Here is a 21,048-nt window from a genome sequence, read left to right as displayed (position 1 = left end):
CAGAAAGTTATGAACTAGCGTGATTGTTGCTTGGTCTCAGGTGTACAGTGGTGTGCCCAAGTTTCGTCACCCGTGACAATTGAGTCCAGAAAGTTGTCCTGTTCGGGTGGAAGGCGGTGAAGAAATGCACGGGAAGCATCAACTCATTGCCATATGTGGTCCTCAGTCAGCATGCGTGGCACCCATCTTGCGCACACCTTCCGGTAGTCCAATGTTTCCATTAAAAACCTGTGAGCGGTGCTTCGGGGAAACCTCAAGAACCGACGTGCAGAGATCATCCAGGGCGATCTGCCGATCGTCATGAATGCTTTGCTCAACCTTCAATACTGTCTCCTCAGAAATTGATGGTCTCCCGCTCCCTTGTTCGTCGTGAATTTCGGTCCGACCAGCTGCGAACTCTCTACACCACTTACGAACATCTTTGACATCCATGCATGACTCACCATACATTTCCATCAATTGGCGATGGATTTCAATTGGTGCAGTGCCCTTTGCATTCAAAAACCAAATAACTGCGTGCAATTCGCATGTGGCGGTAACATCCAACAGGAGCTCCATTTTCAACAGCTGCCAAGCCAAGACTGAGCACTTCAGCGTGGCGTGTGCATGTTTACACACAGTGCATGAAGCACTCTTCATAACAGTGTGACCAACTGCCACACAAACAGAGTTCTTTACTTATACAAAAAATAGGAGACTTTACTTTTGGGATTACCTTCGTATATTGTGGTATAGGCTTTTCTTGATACTTTAATTGTACCCAACTGTGGAAAAAGTACAAACATAATATAATACACAAGTTTGGACTTTATGTAGTTGATCTATAAGGACTATTTGTGTTTGAAACTCTGTTTTCAAATTAAATAAATAAGTAATTGAACTATTTCATGAATAGTAGTTAGTTTGTTTTCTATGAAAATTGTATCTTTCATTGCCGAATGTTGGCAGTGGCGGAGACTCAGACTTCATATACAGAAATGTAGATGTTTCAATTTGCTTACTAACTAATAATTTTGCTCTATTTCTTACTTGCAGCATCCAGAATTCAGTTTCTTGTTAAAGGAAAGAGTGTGTGCATTGGTTATAAAATTGTTTTCCCCAAATATAAAGTATCGAAGTTCTGTACCACAGAGTATACAACAAGCAACTCCATTGGACAAGCCGTATTTTCCAATAAGCATGAGACTGCTAAGGGTAGTTTCTATTCTAATTCAAAAATATCACAGCTTGCTGGTAAGTCTGTCATGAAATAGTATTATGGAGTAATAAAGTTCTTTGTCTTGAATTTAGTTTTTTAAATTTTCATCATCAAAAGCTAACACCTAGAATCTGTTGTTAGGTGATTTCTGTGAAAATAATCCAGTGCAGCATGCTAATTTAGTACTTCTAATACATAGTGTGACCTTTTATTCCATTCTTAGTCATACACTATTACGTTTATTTGCCCATTTACAATGTTATTTTTCCTAATGCTGTAGGCAAATATTCTGGAGAGTATATATATCAGGTTGTTGCTATCTCTTGTATGTATGGTATTCTGAACAGTCTACAGTTGCTCACTCTGAGATGCAACAATTGAAGAATGTAAATATTGGATATGTGTTTGACAGCCTTCACACTAATTACAGTCAGTTTGATCTACATCTGGATCTAAATCTACATAATCTCACAGAAAGATTTACTGCCATGTAATTTTGCCCCTGGACTTGATAGCCACTTGGTTTCGGTTGGGAAGTTAGTCCAAACGGTTGTGCAGGTACATTGCATCCAGATTAAATCACTCGCTGAGGATTTGATCATGCAGTTCCACCAAATTTGAGTGTGCTGATTTATATTCTATCGGATTCAAGTCAGGTGATATTGCAGGCTACTCATGGTATAACAAAGTGGGGGAGTGTTCAGATAACAAGCGATATATTCTTCCAGACTGATGAACTTTGCGATTGTTATCTTGAAAAATAGGGGTATCAGTAGCATACTCGTCATGCAGATGTTGACTGAAAGGCACCAAGTGATAATTCAGAATTTTTAAATAAACATGCTGGTTCATGTTTGTGGTCACCTCGAGTGAGCAGGACCAGTTCATAATAGAAAAAACCTCCGGCTTGCACCTAAGCTTGCACACATTCTGGCTGAATTGCTTCATTTGACCTTCAGTGCACTCAGTGATGTGTGTCTCATTTGAATATAGATAAAAATGTAATTCATCAGACCAAACTATGTTTTGCCTGTTGGCTACTGTCTATGTTCGATGATTTCTAGCCCATTGAAGATATGCAGCAGTATGTGCTTGTGTGAGCAATGGATTTTTGCGAGGTGACCAATTCCAAATGTTCATTGCGTGCAGTTCCTGTTCCAGTGCTCTCTTGCGAACAGGTTGGGATGGAGTTTCATTCACTGCATGCAGAAATTCATGTTGGATTTGAAAGCAATTTTGATTCACAAGCCATGAAATGCATCTCCACTCCCTCTGTCAGTATCTTTTTCCGATTACAATTTTGACATCGTGTTTTTGACTGTGCGTTACTACACTGCTTCTAGAAACTTGTAACCATCCACAATGAAACACCAACAAATCCAGCAACTTTGCACACCATATGGCCATGGACATGTCACCTTTTTGCCACTTTGTTGTGTCTTTACATTTGCACATGTTTATGTACAATGTGCGCTTGAAACGTAAATGTCTCACTGATTCCCTCTTCCTGATGCTCACATAGAGGCTTTGTGTGTGTGTGTGTGTGTGTGTGTGTGTGTGTGTGTGTGTGTGTGTGGAAGGGGGGGGGGTTGTTTCCACGCACGCACTGGTGTGAATTGTCTTATCCTCATGAAGTATACAGTGGTGGCAGTATACATGTTGATATGCTGAATCTAGCAGGTGGTAGAAACAGCCAATATTTATTGAAGTACACCAATGCCAGTTACTTTTTTCATATAAATTTGCAGTTAGATTCCCATTAGGCCTTGATGAACCTATTATTTCTGCATCATTTTACAATAAATGCACCAACTCCTGAGTCTACTCTATCTTTCTGACCCCTCCTCTCCAACTCTTTGGTGAACATGTGCACAGTGAGCATGGGCCGTGCCCTGAGCCATTATGGTATTTCATCCTATGCCATGCTGCATTTCTCCCCTCCCCTCTGTCCCCTTCACCCTCCCTCCCCCCTTTCCCTCCCTCCTCTTCCTCCCCCTCCCCTTCTCCTCCCCACTCCTACCCACCTACCCCTTCCACCCTCTGACCATCCTTCCCCTCTGGGGGCTGCTTTGATGTGGCCTGAGCTTACCCAAGGATTCCAATTTGGGACATTCTTCCACCATCTTAACGTATACCTTATCTTTTTTTACTAGTCATGTAGGATCCCTGTTACTGGGTTTGAAAGTCCACTTTTCAAAACAAGCCTTACTGGATTTCATACTCCATTTTATTCACCTGATATATACGAGATACATTGAACGTGCCCAAAACCCAACATGGTAGCCAATCCTTCATAGAGGGATTCACTGAGTACTTGCACAGCTGTAGCCCTTTCACCATGCACGAATCACACTGTTGGTAGCCATTGCATTGATGGGGACAAGCCTCAGCTGGAGTGCCACCAAGGTGAACAACTTGCAGTGAAGAGCTCCAGACTGTTCCCATCTTGTGGTCATATGCTCCCAGTAGTCTTATATGGAAGATCAGATAGTTAAAGAGATGAGACACACAATATCGACACATTTCCTACCTTATCTACACCATGGGAGGAAAATTGATTTACAAGACAAGGAGAACAACCACTCAACAATACTTGGTCTATACCAGAACGGATGGAGAACCATTTTTCTTTGTAGAACAACTAAAGATAAGTACAGCAAAGTCACCTTGGTAGGAAATGGATCAGTATTAATCAAAACATCATCTCCCACCTAGTCGCCAATCTTGCTCTAGTGCAACAAGTGTGAAGATCTCTCAGTCATAATTGCATCCCAAAAGAGTTTCAACATGGTACAAAGAAAAGTTTTCATTGTGACATTATACTACTAACAGATTGAAAAATAACATGCCAACATAGAAAGATTTGAAGTCTGCTTTGTCTTTCATGTCCAGTGTAGTCAAGGTTTGACAGTACAGACACTGAAGCCTTCACCCTGGCTTCTGAAGGTGACATACTCTCAGACAAAGAGAAGGAAATATTCTGTTAGCATTACCTCAGATGCTATGCACTTCCTAATATGCATTGTTTTAAATTTATGAACTGGGATGCATATTTTCACACTGTACAGATGACACAATTTATAGAAACTGTGGTGAACCAGTACACAAGAACACGCTATGTGCAAACCAAAGATTTACCTTAACTGTCGAGAACAATATTCTGCTCGCTCACCACTTTGCCTTGTCTTCAGAAAAGAATGCAAAATATAAGAATTTAAATCCTTTGACCAAAAACCTACTTTGAGGCTCAGAAGTATGAATGCTTGCATCCTGTACAAATGATGAAAAATTTCAGACAGTTATTAACAAAGGTACCATCTACAGTGAAAAAGATTACTCACCCTCCCTCGCTCAGTAATATGCCTGATCAGCCTTCCAAGCACACCCCATAAGGGAAATGAAGTTGTTCCCTCTCTCTTTCCCTTCCATATTATCCCTTCTACATCTACCTCAAAGATGTCAACCTTGTCTCCCAAAGCAGAGCAATAGCCTCCTCAATAGATCCCTCTTCAGGGAGTGCTGCCTTCCACCCCTACACATACCCTACAGATCAACCTCATCCCAACACCCTGACAATAACTAGTAGCTGAAGGAGGTGTAGGAACTGGGCCATAGGATGGACCATCCATCTTCAGTTCCAGTAAGCCGTCTAGACATTTCCCAGCTGGAACTAAAATCCTAAAAGGAGGATGAGAGAGGGTGTAAACAAGAAACTGTAAGGAAAGACAGACCCAGTAACTCCAGTGGTCCTGAATCCCCATTGTTACCTACAGAAATTGGGCAAATTGACAACAATCCCCCACAATACACAGTATCGGCTCACTTTGATTTGTGACAAAAAATGTTGTTGCTTTTGATTTCTTCCCCCCCCCCCCCCCCCCCTCCTCTATGCACTCTATGCAGCAACTGTAATGGCTACTTCTGCCCTCTGTTATTAAACACTTAATAGCATTCCACCTGTACGTTGGATAGACATATAGGAAACCAGATCCTCAACAGAATACTATCCTCTTGTGAAATTACAAAGCTTATTATAAAAATTGAGCTGACCCTGGCAGGGCATTGGGTAGAGTTTGTACATTGGTCCACAAAACCAGTTGCTATGAACAGATTCCTCCCAATACTTTACTGAGTCCCTGTGCCTTTATTGTAGCTCTTCTGTGGTTTTAGTTCTGTTTCAATCCCTTGTATAGCACTTTCCACCCTCCTCCATTGTATTAAGGCCTGTGAGATACAGTGATTGTGTGGGCTAATGCAAGTGAGGTGGGACTGAGTGAATGAGTGTCATTTTATAGGTTTCCTCGTCACTGTGAGAGATAGATTTTAGTCATTTGAATCACATTTCTTTCTTGCAAAGGCCACATATTAATTTCATGCAAAGAACAACTAATTCGTTACGGCCAATAGAAGACACTTATTCCAGTCACTTGATTTCCATGCAGTGGAGCTTTTAGCATCAATTTTTGCTTCTGTGCTTCCTCATAATAATATTGCGAAGTAGTAATTATTCTTATGAGGAAACAGTCACTTACCTGCTGACCACATTTTCGATAGAGTAGAGACACTTCTACGAAACAGGACAACAGTTGTAACAAAAGAGGAATATAATGAGGTCTGCCAGTCAGTGGGTGAAGTAAGGAACATTGGTGATTATTGGACAGTGACATATGTGAAATCCATATCTAAAGGCCTACAAAATTTAGATCACATAAGTGAAATGAAACTAATTTTCATATACAAGGGAAACATTCATATTGTTTTGGAGGCATCTGCATTCTAGAGGTCCCAGCAAGATGTAAAGAGCAGAAGTCTCTTTGGAAACATGCATGGGCCAGTACGAAACTCTTTTCTTAACTATAAGCTCAAGTACTTCTCAGCCATCCAATCTCACACTCGCAACATTAAGAGGACTTAAGTTGGTATACATCCATCATTGACGATATACCATGGCACAAAGTGAGAGGAAATTGCTTGTGATTGTTTATATGATGCTTCTGGTTTATATTTTTATTCTAACAATGGGTAATGCAGTTGTTACCTCATTGTTTTCTGTTACGGTGATTTGAAATATTTTAAGTAAGTGTGAAGCAACGATAAAATCAGAACTTTTGGTAAAATGCTGAATATAAATTTTACTGTTGCCAGTTTATAATTGTTTCCATGATATCGCATACTGAACTATTACAAATATGTAATGTGATATACTAGATCACATACAATAGGACATAAGTAATTAAAAAAAATATTTGCTTTTGAAAACCATTTAGAGCTGAACATGTCTGAATGATTAATGCAAATGAGAACATGACCTATTTAAATATATTTTTAAAGGAATGTTTTCATTGTAAATTTGATTTACAGATGTGAAATGACTTTTGGCACAAAATTAAAGGTGTTTGTATTGCAATATCTTATCTTCATTCATATTTATGCCAGAAATAAGTTTTATTTAGAACAAGGAAAACTGAATTTAGTGGTCATGTTAGTTTTTGCATGTCAACTCCTGAATTATCCCAGTAAAACGAGGAAAGTACCTCACGAAGTGGGCAGCCATCAGCTGTTAGCCTTTTAGTGACCAACCAGCATACCACAAGCCACTACCAGAACTACTTCACTTGCTGCCAACATCGCCATTCCTTCTCTCTCCCTCTCCCTCCTCTCTCTCCCTCTCCCTCTCCCTCCTCTCTCTCCCTCTCCCTCCTCTCTCTCCCTCTCCCTCTCCCTCCTCCCTCTCCCTCTCCCTCCTCTCTCTCCCTCTCCCTCCTCTCTCTCCCTCTCCCTCCTCTCTCTCCCTCTCCCTCCTCTCTCTCCCTCTCCCTCCTCTCTCTCCCTCTCCCTCCTCTCTCTCCCTCTCCCTCCTCTCTCTCCCTCTCCCTCCTCTCTCTCCCTCCCCCTCCTCTCTCCCCCTCTCCCCCTCCTCTCTCCCCATCTCCCCCTCCTCTCTCCCCCTCTCCCCCTCCTCTCTCCCCCTCTCCCCCTCCTCTCTCCCCCTCTCCCCCTCCTCTCTCCCCCTCTCCCCCTCCCCTCTCCCCCTCCTCTCTCCCCCTCCTCTCTCGCCCTCTCCCCCTCCTCTCTCGCCCTCTCCCCCTCCTCTCTCCCCCTCTCCCCCTCCTCTCTCCCCCTCTCCCCCTCCTCTCTCCCCCTCCTCTCTCCCCCTCCTCTCTCCCCCTCTCCCCCTCCTCTCTCCCCCTCTCCCCCTCCTCTCTCCCCCTCTCCCCCTCCTCTCTCCCCCTCTCTCCCCCTCTCCCCCTCCTCTCTCCCCCTCTCCCCCTCCTCTCTCCCCCTCTCCCCCTCCTCTCTCCCCATCTCCCCCTCCTCTCTCCCCATCTCCCCCTCCTCTCTCCCCCTCCTCTCTCCCCCTCTCCCCCTCCTCTCTCCCCCTCTCCCCCTCCTCTCTCCCCCTCTCCCCCTCCTCTCTCCCCCTCTCCCCCTCCTCTCTCCCCCGCTCCCCCTCCTCTCTCCCCCGCTCCCCCTCCTCTCTCCCCCTCTCCCCCTCCTCTCTCCCCCTCTCCCCCTCCTCTCTCCCCCTCCTCTCTCCCCCTCCTCTCTCCCCCTCCTCTCTCCCCCTCCTCTCTCCCCCTCCTCTCTCCCCCTCCTCTCTCCCCCTCCTCTCTCCCCCTCATCTCTCCCCCTCATCTCTCCCCCTCATCTCTCCCCCTCCTCTCTCCCCCTCCTCTCTCCCCCTCCTCTCTCCCCCTCCTCTCTCCCCCTCCTCTCTCCCCCTCCTCTCTCCCCCTCCTCTCTCCCCCTCCTCTCTCCCCTCCTCTCCCCCCTCTCCCCCTCTCCCCCCTCTCCCCTCTCTCCCCCTCCTCTCCTCCTCCTCTCCCCCTCCCCCTCCCTCCCTCCCCCTCCCTCCCTCCCCCTCCCTCTCTCCCTCCCCCTCCCTCTCTCCCTCCCCCTCCCTCCCTCCCTCTCCCTCCCTCTCCCTCCCCCTCTCTCCCTCCCTCTCCCTCCCCCTCTCTCCCTCCCCCTCTCTCCCTCCCTCTCCCTCCCTCCCTCTCCCTCCTCCCTCTCCCTCCCTCCCTCTCCCTCCCCCTCTCTCCCTCCCTCTCCCTCCTCCCTCTCCCTCCTCCCTCTCCCTCCCTCCCTCTCCCTCCTCCCTCTCCCTCCCTCCCTCTCCCTCCTCCCTCTCCCTCCTCCCTCTCCCTCCTCCCTCTCCCTCCTCCCTCTCCCTCCTCCCTCTCCCTCCCTCCCTCTCCCTCCTCCCTCTCCCTCCTCCCTCTCCCTCCTCCCTCTCCCTCCTCCCTCTCCCTCCCTCCCTCTCCCTCCCTCCCTCTCCCTCCCTCCCTCTCCCTCCCTCTCCCTCCCTCCCTCCCTCTCCCTCCCTCTCCCTCCCTCCCTCTCCCTCCCTCCCTCTCCCTCCCTCCCTCTCCCTCCCTCCCTCTCCCTCCCTCCCTCTCCCTCCCTCCCTCTCCCTCCCTCCCTCTCCCTCCCTCTCCCTCCCTCCCTCTCCCTCCCTCCCTCTCCCTCTCTCTCCCTCCCTCCCTCTCCCTCCCTCCCTCTCTCTCCCTCTCCCTCCCTCTACCACCTCTCTACCCCCTCTCTACCTCCTCTCTACCCCTCTCCCCCTATCTCTCTCCCCCTATCTCTCTCCCCCTATCTCTCTCCCCCCTCAAACAGAAGTGCCAAATGAAACTTAATGCTCTGTGCTGCCTGAGGAACTCTTCTTTGGGTGCTGATTACTCCAGTCTTCAGCAATGTTGATAACACTCTCATACTATGCCCCTATGGACTATGGTAGCCTGGCCTATGGATTAACAGCCTCAACATCTACATGTACGTCTTTTAGATACCATACATCATTGTGGGATCAGACTCCAAATTGGTGCATTTATGATAGCATCCTGACAGAGACAAGAGTACACTCATACAGATTTGACAGCTTCAACTACTGCTAAACTATACTGTCAATAAATGTAACCTCAAGGGCTGTCCAAATCATCATAGTCTATTCCCAGATAAAAGAACACAACCTTCACAAAAATGCCCATGGTCTGGTATCACTCTGTTAGCCTGTTTAAAATCCATCCTCTCTAAATTACACATGACCTTCCTGAATTATCTCTTGCAATCATTCTCACAAAAACTTAGAGTAACATTACCCACAACTTTGTCTAGAGCTCTCCTTCAGCCAAAAAGACGTATCGGACGCATCCATCCTATGAAAACTGTTTTTTTCATTGGTGAACTAGTTACAGAATTTGGAAACCATTTACGCTGATGGTTCAAGTGTGAGTTTTCCAAATGAGTTATGTCTTCACACATACAGGCAACAGTGCACAACACCCCATCATAGGAACGTAATGTCTTCACTGAAGAACTAATAACCATTATGTGAGCTCTTAAATACACTCTTAAGATAAAAAACAATGAGCATCATGAAGGAATTAGCCAAATGGGGCTGAAATCAGTAGAGGTGATGTACATGTACAGACAGACAAAGAAATGATTACAATTTCAGAGAAGTTGAATGATTTATTCAAGAGAAAGGGCTTCACAAATTGAGCAAGGCAATAACGCATTGGTCCACCACTGGTCCTTACACAAGCAGTTATTTGGCTTGTAGGTGGTTGATAGTTGTTGGATGTAGTTGTTAGGGATATTGTGGCAAATTCTGTCAAAATCCTGAGTTGGTGGATGACCCGTCCATTATGCTCCAAATGTTCGCAGTTGGGGAGAGATCCACTGACACTGCTGGCCAAGGTACGGTTTACAAGCAGTAGCAACTCTCACCATGTATTGGCGGGCATTATCTGGTTGAAATGTAAGCCCAGGATGGTGTGCCATGGAGAGCAACAAAATGGGGTGTAGAATATCATCAACATACTGCTCTGCTGTTCTTGCATACCTGATCCAAAGAAGTCTTTATCTTGTTGTTTGAGTCACTTTCTCCATAAATTCTTTGTCCACCTCATTTTTGAAAAGATGACACCTAGGTCATCCTAAAAGATGGCCAACATGAGTTTTCCTGTTGATGCTTGCATTCTGAATTTCCTTTGGACAGATGAGTTGGTGTGCTTACATTTAATGCTTTCTTTTGGACTCTGGTTCAAAATGGTGTACCCAAGTTTTCATTGACTAGAATCTTGTTTTGTTTAGAAAAGGGTAACTATACCTTCCATAACATTCTTTCAAGTTTGTATATTCTTGTTTTCTTGTGTTGTTGCATTAACTCTTTCAGGACACACCTTGCATTTGTTTTGCTGTCTTTGAGCTTGTTACTGATAATGTTATGAACTGTGCCAACACATATTGCAACTGTGTTTACTATATGTTCAACTGTAACATGTCGGTCTTCAGGAATAATGTCATCAGTGTGTGTTTCAAGTGAAAGAGTTGACTCTTCAACTGGCTGGCCAGTATGTTGCCTGTCAGTCACTGAGGTTTGACTATTTTTAAATGGTTTTACTGACTTATAAAAATGTTCCCAGTTTGTACAATTTTCAATATACTGTAAAATCATTTAAGAAAATATTTTAGTAGTTCTTTCACTTTCAGAAAGCAAAAACCAATCACTGAATGTTGTTCAACTAATGTGAAAACTTCAAGCAGACACATCATCATTAAATCCAATATTGCAATTGCAAACAAAACAATTTTTATTTGTCAGCTGTTCTAATGTAAAGTAATGAAAGCACAAAACTCTTCCCACAAACTATTTCATTTGTACATGAATGTCCCTCATATGTCTCTGGACTCCTAACCATGCCGGAGTCGCAGGAAATATTGTTTCACGAAGGAGGCTACAAAAAAGGATCCCCAACAATTAAAGACACTGTGCCATGACTTAAGGAGGACCGTATCCCAACAACTTTACAGCATTGTAGAATAGGGATTTGTGTGCTGTTGATACCACCAAAATGCTGCCCACCCTAAAAGATTCTATAACTGCAGTGATGTTTTCATGCTGAACATTCCACTGAGAATCTGGATTTTGTTGCCAACTCTGCTTCACGGCGTCAACCATGTTAGACTGACTCATGAATACATTCTTATCAGCTCCACATAACTGGAGTTGAGTGCCCCTGTATAAGTGGTGCATATTTTAATAGCGTGCCCCCACATTTACCACTATAATGCAAACACTGACATTAGATGACTCATTACCCTCAATTTTAGCTGCTGATGTCCTAGTTTTACACTTCATCTGACATTGCAGCTGCACATTGTTAGTGGGTTGCCCTGACCCCACCTTTCAATTCAGAATCATTTTATATGTAAATTTATCACATACCAAAGAATACAATGATCTGCCTCCATAGCCAAGTGATCAGCACATCAGACTCTCGTGTGGAGAACGGGGCTCAATTCCTGTACTGTCAGGGCTTTATCCTTGCTGGAAGGACTGGAACATGGTACATTCAGCCTCGTGACGCCAATTGAGGAGCTACTTGTATAAAAAATAATGGCTTGAAGGTGTGGAAAGCTGGAAACGGCTGAGAGTGCAGTTAGCTGACTGCATGACCTCCATACCGCATCCTCACAGTTATACAGAGTGGAGGATGAGACGTTGATCGGTAGACATCTCACGGTCTTCAGGGCCTGATAGTGTAGTGTAGCTTTTTTTAAAATGTGCATCATCTGGGATAACACAAAGAAAAACTTTCATTTGCAAGGGTGTATGAGACACTTTATTTAACTAACATTGTTGATTACAGCTTATGAAGCCACTTCAATTTAAACCACTAGTTCTATTGGGAGTAGGACAAAATACCTCATCTACTGATGCATTCGTGTCAGCACAGTTTATCATTCATGCTCGTGTGCACATAGGTTGCAAAACCTCATGACAAATGAAACACAGGTGGTTAGCTGTGGTAGTGCAATGCAGGAAAACAAATATTTATAGAGATTTTATAAATTTTGCTGGTGAATTTAATTATCTCTCACAAAAGTTGTATCTAGTGTGCTTTTGTAGCAGTTGTTAATTTTAAAGTTACTTAACCGTACAGAAGCCTGACTTAAATCAATTTGCACTAAGTTTTATGAAGTAATGGTTTATATATTATTCAGAGTATTAGCAAGGATACCACTTTCCATTTCCTGTAGACAGTGTGATGTGACCAGAACATAATAAAACTTGATCCTTTGTCTGAATGAAGATGGCTTGATCTTTCTGAAATCATATTTGGGATAATACTGTCAATATTTATGCTTTCCAAAGAATTTTGCTTTTGTGTGCTCATTTCAAACTGAATGAGAAACAGACTGGGCTCAGAAATTAAAATGAAATACTAACCACTTAAAACTGGTTACTGTTTTTCATGTGCTAGCAATAATAAACTAAGACTTTAGAATGAAATTCAAATGTGTTAATTGACGATAGTGATGCATGGCTAAATATAGTACAATCCTTTTATACACTAAAAATTGTAAAAATCTTAACTTTATTTGCAGGTTACAGAATGTGAAATATTCCTATCACTGATTGTAAAATTTCTGGATCCGGATAAACCAGCCTGGCAGCGTTCTCTCGCATTGGAAGTCTTGCATAAAATGACTGTTCAGCCAGAATTACTGAAGTCATTCTGTGAATGTTACGACCTTAAAGCACACGCTACAAATATTTTTCAAGACATTGTTAATTCACTTGGTGCTTATGTCCAGTCACTCTTTGTAAATCCACAGTTAATGGGCCAAGCATCTGTGTCAGGTATGTGCAACGCCTGTAGCTTTTTGTGTCTGTATTGAAAGTTATTTATAGATGTATTGTACATTTGTTTCTGTAAATCAAGGAAAAACTTACAAAATAAAAATCATTCAAAAATTTTGTTTTAGCTGAGTTACAACTTAGCAGAATTGTTGAAAAAAGCATAAATAAAACACAACAGTGTGGTCCAGTCAAGAAATTTAACCCAAAATAGAAGATATTTGAAATGTACAAAATGCATGTGTCGGTTCGGTATAGCACAAGTAACATTAGTACAGTATGTGATTGTTCTAGAGTGAAATATAGCATACACAGTGGTGTGTGATGTCGTTAATATTGGTGTCTGTCAGCTCATCTATGAGTGAATGTCATTATCATTGTAAGTCTGCTTTCATCACAGGAAGAGTCTGGCATGTAGAAATGCGAAAAACTTGCCAACCGTGTGCAGCCAATTGTACTCGGCCAGACTGAGATTAGGAGATGAAGCTGGCTACTCCATGCACTGAACTGTCTTGTGTGAAATTTTTGTCTAAGTGTTTAAGTGTTGTTATCTTGCAGGATTATTAAATTCCCATAAGAACGTACACTATCTTACTAGAAAAGTCACTACATAGACAAGAATGTAAATGATTAAAGTTGCAGTTCTCTGTGACAGGTAAATGGCCACTAGACTGCATTAATATTTTCCATATTTAATGTTGTTACCAGGACTTGTGTGGTATATAAGAGACATGAACATCATCAGATGTTGAGTGATCACAGTGAAGGACATGGTGATGATGTTTACTCATGTGAGACAACATTACCAGCACCCAACGGAGTCTCATTGTGGGTCTTTATTTAATCAGGAGACTGAATTGTGCAATATCCATATTTTTGTGGCCTAGTGTGGGACAGCATGGGAACATGTTGGCAGGCATACTTGCCATTGAGATACAAGTCGACTATGTCCGACTACTGTAAGGGAGAATTGCCATATTCTCCCTCAGACTCATCCTTACACGTTTGCATCTGTGCCTAGAATCTGAGAAAAAGTAATGGACCCTCGACAATGTTCTCTGTTGTCCCACACTGTCAATCAGAGACTAGCAATAGCCAGACTAGGGAATTATTGTCCCATGGGTAGGTTGCTGTTAAAATCACATCACAAAACAAACAGATGTATTTGGTGTTGTGATGTGATTGGAAATTATGGACTGTTGATGAACAGCATCATTCAACAATGAATCACAGTTTTGCACTACCCTGCACGACAGTTGTCGAAGTATGGTGGTGACCTGGAAAGAGGTTCCATTTTTCCAGTTTTTTGGAGAGGCCCAGTGGTGTTGCTCTTGGCATCGTGGTGTGTGGGGATGTTGGGGGTGATGTCAGGTAACATATGGTAGTGATAGAGGGAACTCTGTGGTACGTGACGGACATTTTGTATCCTCATGTGTTACCTCTCATGCCACAGCATCATTGTGTCATTTTTAAACAGAACAATACTTGTCCACAAGTGACACTTCTCTCTATGAACTGTCTGTGTGATGTTAAGGTACTTCTGTGGCTAGCAAAATTCCTAGATCTGTCCCCGATAAAACAGTGTGGGACTGGCTCAGTGGTCAACAGCAGTCCAGTGTCAGTATCCAGGATACGAAGGAGCAGTTACAACAGTTGAGGGTCAGAATGCCTCAGTGCAACATCATACTCATAAGTGAGCTCTCCCCCTTTTCCCTCCCTCTTCCCCCCCTTTTCCCTCCCTCTTCCCCTCTTCCCCCCCTTTTCTCTCCCTCTTCCCCCCCTTTTCTCTCCCTCTTCCCCCCTTTTCTCTCCCTCTTCCCCCCCCTTTTCTCTCCCTTCCCCCCCCCCCCCTTTTAACCGAGCGAGGTGGCGCAGTGGCTAGCACACTGGACTCGCATTCGGGAGGACGACGGTTCAATCCCATGTCCGGCCATCCTGATTTAGGTTTTCCGTGATTTCCCTAAATCGCTCCAGGCAAATGCTGGGATGGTTCCTTTAAAAGGGCATGGCCAACTTCCTTCCCTGCCCTTCCCTAATCCAATGACACCGATGACCTCGCTGTCTGGTCTTCCCCAAACAACCCCAAACACCCTCCCCCTTTTCTCTCCCCCTATTTCTGTGGTACATTGTTGGAACACTGCTATGCGTATGCAGTGAGGGGTTGTGGCAGGTGAGGTGACTGAGAGGAACAAGGAGATAGGAAGAGTGGGGGAGGGATGAAGGGAAGAGAAGGTTATGGATAGTGGAGGGAAGGGAGAGGTAGGAGAGTTGTGTATGGTCCAAGATGAAGTAGCAGGTTTTGGGGATGGAGGGGAGTAGGATAGAACAGAGGAAGAGGGACACTTAAGAACCAACTGTGTTGGTTTAAACTTAGAATATATGGACTGAAGTAGTGTGAGGTGGAAGGGAGGGGAGGTGGATGGGCGATTAAGGGATGGGATGGAGGCAGTGTGGTGATGTGTGTAGGACAGTGACTATTGGAGATTGTGGCCAGGGGAATTCCAGCATTGCTGGATGTGTTGTTGGGACAGATCTCATGTATGAAATTTGTGTAAACTGGTTTTCAATAGGGGGATGGAGATGTTCCAGATGATGCTGATTGTAAAGCAGTTGAGCGTGTTGTGCTAAGCAGAATGCTCTGTCTCTGGGTGCCAACTTTGCACTTGGCCACAGTTTGGTGGTTGCCATTCATTCTGGAAGACAGCTGGTCAGTGGTAATACCCTCTTAGAATGCTATGTATAATTTTCAGCAGAGTTGATATATGACACTACTGCTTTCACAAGTGGCCCGACGGGGATGATGTGCCATAGGCAGAACTGAAATATGATGAGCTTGTTAGGCGCATGTGACAGCTCTAATACGTGAGTCTTTGCTGTGGACTGATGACCATAGCTGTTAAGTCTCATAGTGCTCAGAGCCTTTGCTGTGGATGTGGCAAGGGGCTGGGTGGGGTAGGTGTGGGTTAAGGATGCACAATGATATTTTGTGGATTGGGGATGCAGTTAAATACTACTGTGGGGTAGGTGTCAAGGATGGTGGGGAAACTGTTCCTCCTCTTCAAGGCATGATTAAAGGTAGTCAAGAGCCCTGCTGAAGGATGTGGATAAGTTGTTTCAGTCTGGGGGGGGGGGGGGGGTGGTATTGGATAATGCTGGTTACTGGAAGTGGCTGGAGAATTAGAAGCATGTGTGAATATGCCATATAATATCTGTTGGTGGAGTAGGCTGGCAGGTAAAAGGGGGAGGGGGGATAGTAGAGCCTCTTTATGAAAGCCTCAAACAGACTTTCAGCATTTTGGAAAGGGATTGATCATCACTGCAAAATCTTCATTACAGGACAAACTTTTTCATGTACAGACCACCAACAGTACCTTCATATTGATAACTGCTATCCTTTCCCCAAGAATTGTTTCCCATTAGGCAAGGGACACACAATTCATTAACTGTTGCAGGACTGGTTTATAAATATTTGTGTGTTGACTATTTATTTTCTGTAGCTACTTCATCTTACACTGTTGCTGATGCACATTGGGGGGAGGGGGGGGGGCACTTTGTCCTTTCTGGTGGGATTCACAGGTGATCACATTCTAATTGCACTAAAATTCTTTGTCCTTCACTGATCAATCCTCTGGTAACAGAAGTGAAACCTCAGTAACAGTCTGCAGAATGTCACACTTTGATGTCATGTCAGAACTGATATTGTCAGCATAAAAAGTCAGTGGAATATTAAACTCTGAATGGTCATTTGTTGATAAATTAAGGCCTTAAATGCATAACACCATCTTAAACATGGCAATGAAATACAAACAGCATACATTTGTGTGTGTTTTATAACTGGTACTGGCATTTTGAAAACCTGATTTTTGTTGTACTGTCTTGACTGTCTATCACTTAATGTGGGAGTGAATCAATTCAATCATCTCCTGGTTCGTAACAGGATGGAAGCCTTAAATCATAGGCCCTGTGGATTCTCATTGAGTGGAGAATTATGTTTTCTCTGTGTATACATTAACTATGCACTACACTCTGGAAGCAACACACCGGGTGTTTTATGTTGGGGGACCCTCTCTGTATATCAGATGAACAATAAGGTGCTGTAAACGTTACAGGTCAGAAAACTAAAATAGAATCACAGAAGCATTAGGATAAGGCCTCAGAATTACTCATCCATTAATATTAACCCTCTGGACACAAAACTTGGCGCAGAAAGCTGCTGAAACCAGAAATAAACAGAAGAGAAATATTAAATTGTGAATTGAATGTATATAGGGCAGGTAGGTTGTATGTACACCAAAGATGTGTGGATGTGTTGTGATGTCTCGTCATCATGTTCCACATCCACACGATGGGATTTAAATGGGGGGAGGGGGGGAGGATGGGGAACAGGCAGGTCAGTCCATTTGTTTAATATCCTCTTACTCCACAGTGTCTAATAAGGTAATTGCAGTCATACTGTGAGATTATCTGAATGGAGGTAAGTGTCAAAGATGGGCCTAAAATAAAAACAATTGATATTTCAGTCATCCAAGGGAAGGCACAAATCTACTAATTACCATCTGGGATACATACGCATTTAGAACAGAATGCAAATATTGTAGATGTGTCAGCATTGTACTAAATGTATTTTCCAAAAATTATCTGCAGCAGTTGTTGAAGCAGCTCAGGTCCACAAGAATTGTACTGCCATATCACACACTGTGGTGTAGAGATTGTAGTTGCCAGCTGGTGATGTGCAGCTCAATGGTTTGATTCCTGCTTTCTGTAGGTGTTTGATTTAACATTTCTGATTTCTCAAAGGTTCTGGGACATTCTTATTTATCAGATATTGTAATTTGCAGTAATATTCTGTATATGTATAAATACACTGTTATGTGAAACTTAGGGACGAAAGTAACTTTTGCATGCCAACTAATTGCTTGATGAAACTTGGACCCTACATAGAAAGAGCTGCTAAAATATAGTATAGAAGATAACTGAAGAAAGTACAAAATGAGATGAACAGAAATTAGAAGAGAATAGTTACACTGAAGTCACCATGATGTATGGTGGTCCCCTGGACATTACAAAAGGTGGGACATGGTTCTTAAAGGGATGTGTGATCACCAGGGATACTCTGCAATGTGCTCGCATGTTTGCCACAAGGTTGGTAATGAGTTCTTGTGGTAGGGCATTTCATTCCTCCTCCAGTGCAGTTCGCAACTGCAGGATGACTGTTTGTGCGTGTGTATGTGTTGCGATATCTTCCGCATCGCATCCCACAAGCACAATGGGATTTATGTAGCGGGCTGATGGTTGTGGTGGAGGGGGAGAGGGGGGGGGGGTGAATGTGCAGGCCAGTCCATTTATTGAATATTCTCCTGTTTCAAGATCTTCGCTACCATCTCACTTCAGTGAGGTTGTTCATTGTGATTAATAAAAATGAAATCAGTGCCAAACACAACCCTGAAAAGATACACACAGGGAAGGAGTACAGTGCCACAATAATGTTGACTACAGAGTGATCAAAGACTTGGAGGTTACTTGCAAATTTATGCCTCCTTACACTATAACACCTGTCCCACCAAAATAATTATGCTCGATAGTGTACCTGGATGCATTACGTACCTTTATATGACGAGAGCAGTGGGAACACTTAATGTGCCCAGGAACATGTCATGATCATTTTGGTGGTCCATCTGTAGCATAAGTTCAGTTGTGATTTGGCAATTTACTAACAAACTCTAGTTACAGAAACTAGTCTGTTAACCAATAATCAGAATTTTGTTGATTTGAAGACACACATACGCGTAATAATACGAAAAAAAGTTAATTTTATGTAACTTCACTACAGACTACTTAAGTTACGACATCTTTTAGACTGCTTGCATCAGTAGTCTGAGAACACAAAAGGAAACAGATTTGTAAATGCTACTGTCAGCGCAAAAGTGGGATTAAACTACTTGCTAAAAAGGGAACTGAAATATAGATAAATGCATGTCTTGAAAGTATGAATAATCTCTGCCTGCATCTGCTATTTACAATTCTGATCCCTCATGTAAAACATCAAAGCTCTCTGGCTCCAACAGCTTGTGCATCACTTCTAACTTCATACCTACCTGCGAGTGAATTGCAGAGGGCTCTCTCTTTGTAACTCTTTAAATAACTACGAAAGTGAAATGCTCATTAAGTGCAGCCCTCTAGTTACAGAGAAAGGAACTGCTTCCACATTATAACCCAAAGCAGTTTTGGTGGCACACTAAATATCCATGTGGCAGCAGGTACTCTCTGACTTGTACAACATAGGGGCACAAACTGGTTCATCAGGGGTGTGCAGGCCCATATGGCATATGGACATGTGTTTTAAATGCTAAAATATTTTCATTTCTAGCCATTCTGAAGTGCGTTGCTCTCCTGTTTTGTTTGCTAACTGAACAAAAGAATAGTGACTTGGTTACAGATATGAAAGTTCTCTTCAAATCATGTTGTCATCAATTGTAGAGCTGCAATTACTGATGCCTGATTTAAATTTTTAATGTAGCAGACTATGCATGTAATATTTAAATATGTATTGTTACAACAGTGTTAGTTTATTGATATAAGCCTGAACATTTGGCAGGTGCAGCAGTGCCTGTTGCTCAGGGCCAGCCGCCTGCACTGCTAGCAGGTATGCCAGTGGGACCTGGGGTGTCTCCACAGCCCGGATTCTTCTCTAGAGGAGTATGGCTCCCTGTCGTAGCTACCTTCTCAAGTGGGCAGGCAAGAGCAACATAGTGAGTACTCCAAAGCATGCTGTTTGTTTCTTGTTAGTATCCATATTTTACCTAACAGTGGACCTGATTGCGGCACTGTTTTTGATTTAACTCTTACCTTTTTCTAAAGGAAAAAAAAAAAAATCACTGTGGATTATTCATACATCCTATTGGTTAACATGTAGCTCTAAATATACTTTTCAGCCTTGAAATGCTGGATAAAATAGAACCACCAGTGATTCCAGATGGGTATGGCATATCTGTGGCATATGCTTGCCTCTTGGATATAATCCGTTCTGTTGCAATCATAATAGAAGGTACACCACCTGCAGTCGAAGAACAGCCTGCACCAGGAAAGTACAGTGGGTCAGAAGAGGAAAAAGTTCTTCATTGCCAGCTTATAAATTCTAGTTGGTGTGGTCTGCTAGCGGCACTCAGTCCCCTGATAGATGCTAGGTAAGTTGTAAGTTGCTGCTACACATATTCATTTTAAAAATTAAAAAACTTTCAAATTTTTAGGTGCATAAGTCCATTGTTATATTCAAGGAACTTATTATTGTCGTCCAAGGTTTCTCTGCATAGAGCAGGATATAATGAAGGTATCAAAATGCAGAAATACGAAGCAGACTCTTTGATATTTGCATACCGTTAAATGAAACACTATATGACAAACGAATTATACAGTTATGTGAGAGAGGAATATTTGATAAAGATCTGTTACAAATTATCATGTGGTCTATGGAAAACATGTTTTAAACATCCCAGCATGAATGTGGAGCTAGGTGTAGTACATACAATAACCAACAAGAAACAGTGCAGCCAGCTGACAGGAATACATAAATGTTAAGATAACAAGTAGGTGTGCTCAGTGCTGCAGTATGTGTGCAGCGACAAATCTCTCTCTCTCTCTCTCTCTCTCTCTCTCTCTCTCTCTCTGTGTGTGTGTGTGTGTGTGTGTGTGTGTGTGTGTGTGTGTGTGTGTGTGTGTGTGTGTGTGTGTGTGTTAGAGTGCCAGTCGTGTTGTGATACAATTCCACTTCTAAACATGACTGTTACTGAAAACTATCTCCAATTGTTGTTTCAGTACTGATGAATCTGCTTCCGAAAATGTCTTAAAAGCGATACAGACATTTGCCAGTCTGTGTGGAATGCTGGATTTACAGATACCGAGAGATGCTTTCATTACTGCAATCTGCAAAGCTTCATTGCCACCGCATTATGCACTGACAATTCTAAATTCTGCACCACAAGGAGCTGGATCTGGAAGGGGTAAGAACAAAAATTTCATTATTTTATTTCACATAGCAGTTATTTTTAAAGTAATAAGTAACATTTGCTAAAACTCCTTTTTCTCTCAGTGTATCCAGAAAAGTTGTACGCAAGATCATTATCTAACTTAAGAAATACATATGAATTTTCTGTGGAATTGTAACTGGCACAATTCTCTTTCTTTTTCACTGAATGAATGAAAC

At 43.0% G+C, this 21,048-nt stretch overlaps 1 protein-coding gene across 1 annotated transcript in view; it reads left to right on the top strand.

Annotated features, from left to right (window-relative positions):
- Positions 1-21,048, top strand: part of LOC126470294 (protein MON2 homolog) — a 219,911-nt gene that overhangs the window by 41,303 nt on the left and 157,560 nt on the right. Inside the window, exons 6-10 of the mRNA XM_050098049.1 lie at positions 1,036-1,233; positions 12,596-12,851; positions 19,444-19,597; positions 19,781-20,032; positions 20,661-20,845. Coding sequence (XP_049954006.1) covers positions 1,036-1,233; positions 12,596-12,851; positions 19,444-19,597; positions 19,781-20,032; positions 20,661-20,845 — 1,045 coding nt within the window. The remainder of the gene's footprint in view (positions 1-1,035; positions 1,234-12,595; positions 12,852-19,443; positions 19,598-19,780; positions 20,033-20,660; positions 20,846-21,048) is intronic.

The sequence above is a fragment of the Schistocerca serialis genome, chromosome 3, assembly GCF_023864345.2.
Source record: "Schistocerca serialis cubense isolate TAMUIC-IGC-003099 chromosome 3, iqSchSeri2.2, whole genome shotgun sequence".
In the NCBI taxonomy this organism is placed as follows: Eukaryota; Metazoa; Arthropoda; class Insecta; order Orthoptera; family Acrididae; genus Schistocerca; species Schistocerca serialis.
The sequence above is the reverse complement of the archived record's forward strand: the minus strand, read 5'-3'. Positions and strand labels throughout refer to the sequence as shown.